Raw genomic sequence first — 10,445 nt, 5'->3', positions numbered from 1 at the left:
TGACTCATGCAGTGTCCGAGCATGTTTGTTTGTTTTGTAATTCGGGGTTACATCCGTGGCGCAATTTTTTTTTTAAAAAAAATGGGGTAAAATTGATGGGAGGAAAAAAGGATTGTTGTTGGTTAGTCTATTTATGTATTAAATACACGTGTGTGTGTGTGTGTGTGTGTGTGTGTGTGTATATATATATATATATATACACACATACATACACACATTTTATTTCTCCTCCTCTATTGATTACTTTTTCTCACTTGGTCTGTGAACCAAAACAAAAATTAAATCAAAATACGAGAAAATATATACCGGTAGATATTTATGTTTTGCAGTACAGAGATTGGCCCATTTTCATGCCTTTTGTATGGACCATATTCACATAATTGGCTACCCGAACAGTTATTTTTAAAAAAAATAGGTTTTTTTGGGGGGGGGTTTGGACAAAGTGATTTGGCAGAACCAAATTATTCCACCATGCACAAGTTTAATAAATATGCAATTTTAAACGTCTTCTCCATTTTGCTTACCTTCTCAGCAGAGAGAGGGGCGTCATCCCTATGGTAAGCAGGTGGTGCTAGTGGTAGGCACAGTCCACTTATCCGGCTGGGTAGGACTTCAGGAATAGTCTTGGTGCCAGCCAGGATATCGCACTATATTTCAGAGAGACCTTTCCGCCTGATACTAGGTAAAAGATCACTTTATGCCATTATACACACAAAAACATGAGCTATTTGAGCTATCAAGAAAAAAAACCTGATCTTGGTTTTGTTGTGTCTAAATTGCAAACAGTGCATTATTTCCCAATCACAGTCAGGGGATTTCCATGTGGTGCTACTTGTAGATGACACTATGGGTCTTCTAATCTAGAACCATTTGACTTTTGATGTGTACATTTCCTGGATGTTCTTATTGTAAACATAGTTTAGGTGACAGAGTCCATTTAAAGGCTTAACACAACAATAAATATAAGGTGCTTTCAGAACTCTGTATTTCACCTCTAAACAGCTACTCTAAATATTGGTTCATTCAAACTGATTAACTGTTAACACTTGATTGATTAGCACTGCTTTTTGCCAGAGTAGCCCTTTTAGTAAAGGTCCACCTCCCGGCACCCCAAGTTTAAAAAAACAGATGCTAAAAACTCACCTCCATTGCAGAGTCCGAGTTATCCCTGCTGCAGCTTGACCCATTGGCTCATGTCATGCCCGCTGACCTGAGGGGGGAGGAAACCAAGGAGGAAGAGCCAAGTGAAGGACAGTGGCAGTACAGAGCAGTTGGCCATGTTGACATTGGCTGTCTGGCACCAGCATTCGGTGCGTTCAAGTGTCAGACTACAGACTCCAGGTACCATGACAACTTAAAATCAATTAACTGGTCATGATGCTTGAAGTAACCCGTTAACGAGACACTGTAGTCACCCAGACAACTTCAGTTAATTGAAGTGGTCTGGGTGCTGTGACCCTTTTGCACTTAGTGCTGCAATGTAAAACATTGCAATTGCAGCTCTAAGTCTGCCCTTTGTAGCTGTCTAACAGACAGCCACTAGAGGGCTTCCGGAATCCAAACTGAGTTTTGGTTCGTTATCTGACGCTGGACATCCTCACGGACCTACAGCGTCAGATTTTCCCCATAGGAAATTATTGAATAATGCTGTCCTATGGGGAAGTCGAATGCGTGCGTGGCTGTTGCCGCGCATGCGCATTAGGTTTCCCCAGCCGGCTGTCAGTGCGGGAGGAGTGTGGGCAGAGCCTGACCCAGCACTGAGGGACATCGGCGCTGGATTTAGGCAAGTGGCTGAAAGGGTTTTAACCCCTTCAGCCCCATGGGAGGGGGGGCCCCGTGGGAGAAGGTCACTCCAGTAGCCCGTAGTGCCAGGAAAACGGACTTGTTTTCCTGGCACTATAGGATGCCTGGATGTCCTTATCACAGACCATCACAGATCTAGTACTTTTAGTACTTTGTTGGAAAACAAAAACATGAGTTTTGAGTGATGACTGCTTTTTAACTACAATGCCAAAAACTTGGCAGAACATTGCCCCATCCTACTTTGACAATGCCAAAAACTTGGCAGAACATTGTGAGAAATGTAACTCACGGTATCTCAATTGCCAAAGCATAGCCATCACCGTACTATGCAGTGGGACATCCAATATCCACAAACCGAATAACACAAACAAAAATACTTTATATAAGTAATGCAATTCAAGTTAATATGGTTCAGAATTGTTATTAACATGTAAATACAATTTTGTTAGAAAGAGAGTATTTGAAAATATACAGATTTTTGTTGAATGATTCACATTTATCGGAGAGCAAAAAGAAAACGTTAACCTCGGTGCCTAGTTACGAGATACAATGGAATTTTGCTTTGGTTCAAAGCAGCACCAGATTTATCCAGTTTTTTTTTTAAATTAAAAACTAGTATGTGGATATAATCTAAAAAAAACATGGATAAATCCATTCATAGAATATTGAAAAATCCTAAATATATGTATATATATAGTAACGTATTTGGGCACATTTCACATTGCCACTTCCGAGACCTGATTCATTAATTTTCCTGCTCAGGTATAGTAAAACTGCATTAATTCTTTTTTTATTCCGTCTTTGAGAATCTTTTTTAGATGGCTTGAACTGTTGTCTTGGTTTCAGACTTTGGTTAAAACATGAAATTCTATGTCTGTTTTTTTAAATGAAGTCCCAGCCTTATTCATATGTGCACAAAATTTATAAAACCGTGATCTGTGGCGTAAACAGGATTTTGTCTGTAGTAAGAAACCATTATTTAGATGACCTTATGCACATATTTAATGAGGTAAATTGCATACGTACAAGGTCATAGTAGACACATTTAAGGGGCATTGTCAAGAAAGTGCAAGATACACAAATACTCAAAGAATTACCAGGTTGTTCCGTCCTGCCACCAACAGCAGACCCCTGTTAAATGCAACATATCTCACATTGACTTTTTTTTTTATCACTTCGAGTTTCTCCATTCTCTCGTTTATTGCAATCTGGAAGATCTTTAATTCAAAAGGGTCCCATACAATTGTGCTTTTGTCAGGCTATCTTTTCTGGTTAAACCAATGCTCCCAGTTCTTTGAAACTGCTGGGGTTTGCCATGAAAACCTGCATGTCCTTGGTCGATGGAAGACTGGTGCATGTCCGAACCCTCTATAGGGCTTTGAGTGAGAGATTCGGCAGAGCTATTGGGGCTGACATCCACATATTCCCTCTTGGCTGCTGCACCAGTATCTACGTTTTTATTTGCCATCTGGACCGACATGCGTTCACCTTTTTGGTCTCTTACTTCCTTCGCTTTAAACGTAGACAACATTTCTTTTTGGCAGCTGGCACTGATATCTATTTTTAAGCCAGAGTCTGTTCTCAGAAAACAGGAATCCCCCATCCTACTTTGACAAACTTCTTCGCCTTCCGAAAAACTATCCTGTTTGTAACTTGCATACAAGGGACTCATCCTACTTTCTAACTGCTTAACAGGGCTATGAGCGAAATACTGTTCCGTAAAACTACATGGTGATAAACGTCCAGTATTGCTGTAGGAGTAAGCTCCAATGTCCTCGACACTTAGCTGACGCCAACGTGTTGGTAAGTCGTCTTCTGATAGGTGGGAGCTCCTACACTCGCTGTGTGATTTATGAGCACTTAATGTCTGTTGTGTGCGCATTCTGGTGAAATTGAAAGGTTCTTCTACATAGGAAGATGATCTAGTAAAATTGGGTGATGCAGTATTTTCAGGGCTGTGCTCCATGTGCTGGACAGACTTCGATTTTACAAATCTTGGACTTGCTGAATGCTCGTAACCTGTTGTTGACTTTCTCTCAAAAAGATCATCTCTGTTACCCATATATATGGCCTGTTGAGAGGCAGTTAGAGTGTTGGTTTGGTTGTTCTCTTTCTCTTCTGAAGTTGCACTGAAGCTCGAATATGAACTGGAGGTTGGTAATGATGCTACATATTCATTGAAGGCTTCATGTGAGAAACTTGAGTGAAAACCATCTTCTACAGTGCTATCTGTAGAGTTTTGAGATCTTAAAAACACCTCATCTTTCACTTGTACATCAAAACTTTGACGTCTGTCTCTTCTCCTCTCTTCGGGGCAGTATAGAGCAGTGTCGCTGCAGTAGATTTCCGACTTGAACTGTGGCCGTTGGCGAAGTTTGTCATCGGCTTCTTGACTGCCATGCTCATAACTAAGGTCTCTCATTGAAGCACTTGATAGATGTGAAGACAGACTATTAGGATCAGGTTTTTCCAACACCTTAGCAATGACACAAGTAGGAATTCCATCAGCATATGATGTGTTACAAAGAGGCACAGTAAGGCTACATCCAAATTTTTCCATATGTTGACTTACTCTTTCCTGGAAGTCTGTTGGCAGCTGCAGACAAACAAAAAGATGAGCTAATTAAAAAGTGTGTTAATTTGAATGAAAACAGAAATTATAACTATGGAAAATCAGCAGTTGTTTTAAAGTGCACCTATCATGAAAGATTGATATAATACCCCTTTCTTCTATAACAAGCCAAATCAAGTCCATGTGGGTGTCCATTTTGCAAGAGCAAGCTTCAGCTAAGTCTATATCTATTCTAGACATTGGCTGGTGGCTGTAAAACTATGTCTAGATTTATCATTGAAGGACAACTGTCACCTCAAAATTTTTAATATAATAATCATTTCATCATAAATTGAAAGGACAATTATTTTCTCATAAATAAGGTAAATGTAAAAAAATAAAAATAGAAAAACACATCCCTTCCTTTAGTATACAACAAGACCCTTCAGCCATATACATGCCCCTTGGGTCAGACAGCGTTTGAAAATAGTTAGTCTCTATGGTGTTTCCTGCTTTACTTCCTGCACAGAAGCAGGGAAGATCATAGAGACTAATTGTCAGTTTTCATTCACTGTCTGACACCAGGTGCATGTACATGACTGGTAGATCTCCATTGCCGTGTTGTAGGACATTAACGCCCACAGTGCTGTGCCAGTCTCAATTGAAAGCTTTTATTTGAAATTCCATCAAATAAAGAGATTAAATAAATTCCTTTGTTTTAACTTTTTTTTTTTAAATTAATCTCAACTTTCCAGCTTACATGATGTATTTCTAATGAATCAGGGCCCTATTATTTCTTCTTATTTTTAAAGATGTAGCACGTAGAACATGACATCCCATGCTTGGTAAACAACAAAGATGGCTCATGCTTCCCGTACCCTCAAATTAAGCTGCCAAGTAATGATTCATCTGATCCACTTATTTAAGAAGCATGTTGAATTAGAATTAAATCGATGTAGTTCGATCTGAGAACATGAAGATTTTTTGCCCCTTTGGGGGGCAATCTGAGTTCAGCCCTGAAGATCAAACCTTCTCTATGGGGAACATTCAGTTCCTCCATGCGGAGTGTGTGGACGCTGAACATGAGTGCTACACATTGTGCAGCACTGACCCAGGAAGCACCTCTAATGACCGTCTCAGTGACTGCCACTAGAAGTGTTCCTAGGCAGTTAAGTAAACACTGCCTTTTCTCTAAAAATACTGTGTTTACATTAAAATGCCTGCATGGACAATGTATAGACACCAGAACCCCTACATTAATCTGTAGTTGTTCTGGTGACTATAATGTCCCTTTAAGTATTTAACTGTCCTTATTCAAGGTTGTTATAATTGCCATATCCCAGTCCATCCCTTTTCCTTTCTTTATTAATGCGAGGAAAAGGAGACTCACTGATGTTGCAAATTGCTCCCAAGTCTTTGGTAATTTGTGTTTTACCATAACTGGATCCTGACTGTGCTTTTTCCATGGGGATACTATGCATCTTGTTTAGCAATCTTTATTGAAAAGCTAACATTCTCAATACACTAAGCATTACTCTGCAACATTTATTGTATATATAAGCTTTGCCCCTGTGCTCAAAATTGCTGGCCAACTTGGGTTTCACCTGGTTTCATCAACTTCCAGGGTAGTTATTAGGACTATTGATGACCTAGTCCCTTGGACCTCTATCTACTTTATGCCCCTTATCAACTCACATATAAGAGAGGAAAATAAAGTGAATGTGTACATTCTCAAGTACGGCAATCTAATAATAAACAACTTATCTCGGAAACTGTACCCCCCCCCCCCATAGAAATATGAACATATCATAGTGACAATGTTTCATGCTTTATCAAATTATATGAAGTGCTCGCTTTAATGCAATTCCCCTTGACCTGTATAGCAGGAAATCAATATCTATTTATTAAATAATAGCCGTTCTCTTACCTCTGATAATTTGTGTGCTCGGAAGTAACTCTTACTGCACTGCAGCAGCTGAGAGGCTAAATTGCAATCTTTTCTATACAGCTCCTAAATGCAAACACAGAAAACATTAAAATACTTAGAACTACCTATTTATTCACAATATGGACAACATGTATTTATTGTCAATTATGCTTTTCTTATTTGGTTTATTTGGGGGGGGGGGGGGGGGGGAGAGAGGCACACAAAGTGCCTGGAAGGGGAGGAAGTGCCACACAAAGGGCCTGGAAGGGTAGGAAGAGCCACACAAAGAGCCTAGAAGGGGAGGAAGAGCCACACAAAGGGCCTGGGAGGGGAGGAATAGCCACACAAAGGGCTTGGGAGGGGAGGAAGAGCCACACAAAGGGCCTGGGAGGGTTGAAGGAGCCACACAAAGGGCCTGGGAGGGGAGGAAGAGCCACACAAAGATCCTGGTAGGGGAGAAAGAGTAACACAAAGGGGGTGAAAGGGACAGAGAAATGGGTCTGGGGTAAAATGGGCACCAAAATGGGGCTGGTAGGGTTTAAGAGATACAAATGGGACTCGGGGTGAAAGGGACACAGAAATGGGTCTGGGGTGAAAGGGACACAGAAATGGGTCTGGGGGTGAAAGGGACACAGAAATGGGTCTGGGGGTGAAAGGGACACAGAAATGGGTCTGGGGGTGAAAGGGACACAGAAATGGGTCTGGGGTAAAAGGGACACAGAAATGGGGCTGTGGTAAAAGGGACACGGAAATGGGGCTGGGGTAAAAGGGACACAGAGATGGGTGGGGTAAAAGGGACACAGAAATGGGGCAGGGGTAAAAGGGACACAGAAATGGGGCAAGGGTAAAAGGGACACAGACATGAGGCTGGGGTAAAAGGGGCACAGACATGAGGCTGGGGTAAAAGGGACACAGACATGAGGCTGGGGTAAAAGGGACACAGACATGAGGCTGGGGTAAAAGGGACACAGACATGAGGCTGGGGTAAAAGGGACACAGACATGAGGCTGGGGTAAAAGGGACACAGACATGAGGCTGGGGTAAAAGGGGCACAGAAATGGTGCCGGGGTGTAAGAGACACAGAAATGGGGCTAGGGTGGAAGAGCCAAGGAAATGGGGCCGGGGTGGAAGGGACACAGAAATGGGGCTTGAGGTGAAAGGGACACATAAATGGGGCTGGGGTGAAAGCGATACAGAAATGGTGCTGTAAAGTACATAAAACAAAAATGGGGCTGATGGGGAAGTAAGCGATACATAAGCGGGTATTCTAAAAAGATACACAAGGAAGTGTAAGACACAAAAAAGGGAGAAAAAGATACTCTAAAGGGTGTGTAAGACAAACATTTGGGTAAAAGAGGGCAATACATTCAAAATAGGGGATAAGAAACACAAATGGGGCTAAAGAAGGCAAGACATCTAAAAGGGGCCTTACAAGACACAGGTAAAGACATATTTTTTGGGGAGGGGGGTGGTAAAATGCATCTTTTGTAGCCAAAAATCTTTGCACTGACCCTGGATGGAGGCACCCAGTTCAGGATAAAGAGATCTGGATTTCTAAATTTAATAAAATTTTCCATTGTAACAAATAACATGTTTGTTAAACATATTTCCCCTCCAGAGAAGTGACAGTGTTACTCCCCTTCTCAATGCACACACATTTCAAAATACATAAAGCAATACATTATGTAACAAAGCAGAACCTGGGCTTTTAATTCAGGATGAATACAATACAAACATGTAAGGGTCGTGTCTACCATATTTCCACCTGGACTATGTTTTACCCCAAATATATTGATATTGAAAGATAACTGCAACAAGAGGACATAGTCTTAAATTAGAGGGGCAAAGGTTTAAAAATAATATCAGGAAGTATTACTTTACTGAGAGGGTAGTGGATGCATGGAATAGCCTTCCAGCTGAAGTGGTAGAGGTTAACACAGTAAAGGAGTTTAAGCATGCATGGGATAGGCATAAGGCTATCCTAACTATAAGATAAGGCCAGGGACTAATGAAAGTATTTAGACAATTGGGCAGACTAGATGGGCCGAATGGTTCTTATCTGCCGTCACATTCTATGTTTCTAAGTTACTAATACTACTCTCTTTAGCAGAAAGATTTAGCAAGCTGAAAATAAATCTTTAAAGGGGCACTCTCGTCAATGTAACCAATTTCTTTCATTTAAGTGGTTATAGTGCCTGGAGTCCCCTGGCTCTGTCCTTCCATTCCTTGTTCAACGGTTTTTAATGGTTAAATACTATATGAGAGTCCCCAGCATTTTATATCTTCTGTGTCGCTCAGCCATACCTTAGCCAAACCTCCAGTGGTTTGACATGGAATGAAGGAACAGGCACTATAACCACTTCAGTTAGATGAAATGGCTACACTGCCTACAGTGTCCCTTTACCAGCATAAAATCTAGCAGAGTATTAAGAAACATGGACCAAAAACAACTTTGACATGTTTACCGGGCACTGGTATAGATTTCCCCAGAAGTGAAATGTTGGAGATGGAAAGTGTTAGGTCCAAGCTATTTCAGATCATTGCTTGTTGCTCATTGACAAAAGTATTTACTCATTTTGGAACAAAAATAAAAGACAATACAATACAAAGCCCTAACAAAGAACATGTCGGAAGCATCATACATGTCTTTACGGAATGTATATACAAGTCTTACGTTTGTAAACCTATATGGGTTAAAAATGGAAATGGTTAAAGAAACAATATTTCACTTGATTTATTTATAGGAGTAAGATACTCATGGATCTTGTCTTTTCCGTAAAATAAATTAAATTGGAAATTCACATGTTCCGATCGACACCAACCACCCCTTCAGCATTCTCTTTATACCCATGTATTTAGTTTACTGGTAACAGAAACAAAACAACAAGGCTGTTAACTGGAGTCACAGGTTACACTAGCCACAAGCACTTCTTAATTGTGTTTTTTAGTCTGTGAAGAGGGGCAGCGTCAGTGGTACGGGGCAGATTAGTGTAATAGTGTCTAAGAATAGAACTGAGATCAGGGAGGTATGGAGTCTGCTGCCTATATAACTTTAATTCTTGGGCAAAATGCTGAATGTAGAATTACTGAGATATGATCTTGCTAGTGATTGAGCCACATTTATGGATAGATTCTGTTATAAGAGCTAAACATATCTTTCAAAATGCATTTGCCATTTTCTCATAATTGTCAATGGGAGAACGACTGTTGTGTTACGTCTACCTCCTGCAGTAGAATCCAACCCTTTGGACTTTGCCCGAGAAACTGTCTTTTTATCTATGTCCCTGTCTGTTACGGAAAGACATCGGAACAGGTCTGTGAATATAATGGAATACTAGAGTAGAACAGTGTTTGGTTAGAGGTGTAGACTTCTGTTGGCAAACAAAATAATTAAAAAAATAAACATGCACAATCTTATTATACAAAACCAGCACACATCATCTTCTGAGGACATCCTTATGTCTATTTTAATACATTGTCATTCTAGGTTTTTTATTTCTATTTAGCGTAGACATTCAGCCTGTAATAAAGCCTGTCCTTGCTTATTCATAAAACATATTTTCTGGAGTATATTCTATTTATTTGAAGACTTCCCATCATGCTAGCTTTCATACATTATTACATTGCCTCGTACTAATGTCACAGTGTATTCAATCAGGGGAAAATACTTACATTGTCTTCGGATAATTTATCAATCGTCACCTTGGCTTCCAGTAAATGGTTATTGAGTGCAATTACTTCATGGCCTAATGCTCTCTTCTCTTCTTCATAATGTTGACCCTGGAAATTAAAGAGCTCATATCAGTTTCCTTAAAACATAAAAAAGCCATCACAGATTAAGGCAAGATTCCGGGCCTTAGTCCATGGAGGTTGTTTATTCTGAACAAATTGAAAGTATATGTCTGTTCTTTTAATATTTCTAAGGATTCTTTGTTAAAAACTGGAAGAGAGTGTTGTGTTGTGCCCTATAAGAGAAAGAACTATAAAAAAAAAAAAAAAGGAATAGCCTACAATCGTCCACTATACTTGCTCAGTCTCTGATTTGACTACTTATTTTGAATTATGCTGCTTATAAGGGCAAACAAGGTACCCATGGCCATACCTCATGGAACATTTTTGGAGCTTGGCAGTGGCAGTAATGCATTTATTCCACATTCTTTATAT

General features: G+C 40.2%; 1 protein-coding gene across 4 annotated transcripts in view; it reads right to left on the bottom strand.

Annotated features, from left to right (window-relative positions):
* Positions 1 to 2,053: 2,053 nt before the first annotated feature.
* Positions 2,054 to 10,445, bottom strand: part of BEGAIN (brain enriched guanylate kinase associated) — a 213,026-nt gene continuing 204,634 nt past the window's right edge. For 3 of the 4 annotated variants that reach the window (XM_063439149.1, XM_063439150.1, XM_063439151.1), the window contains 3 exons: positions 9,954 to 10,061; positions 6,282 to 6,365; positions 2,054 to 4,399 (listed from right to left, as the gene is read on the bottom strand). In XM_063439149.1, the coding sequence (XP_063295219.1) occupies positions 3,023 to 4,399; positions 6,282 to 6,365; positions 9,954 to 10,061 (1,569 nt within the window). In that variant the 3' untranslated portion in view covers positions 2,054 to 3,022. The remainder of the gene's footprint in view (positions 4,400 to 6,281; positions 6,366 to 9,953; positions 10,062 to 10,445) is intronic. The other variant, XM_063439152.1, reaches the window with a different exon arrangement.

Source organism: Pelobates fuscus, chromosome 13 (genome assembly GCF_036172605.1).
Source record: "Pelobates fuscus isolate aPelFus1 chromosome 13, aPelFus1.pri, whole genome shotgun sequence".
NCBI lineage: Eukaryota > Metazoa > Chordata > Amphibia > Anura > Pelobatidae > Pelobates > Pelobates fuscus.
This window is presented reverse-complemented; position numbering and strand designations above follow the sequence as displayed.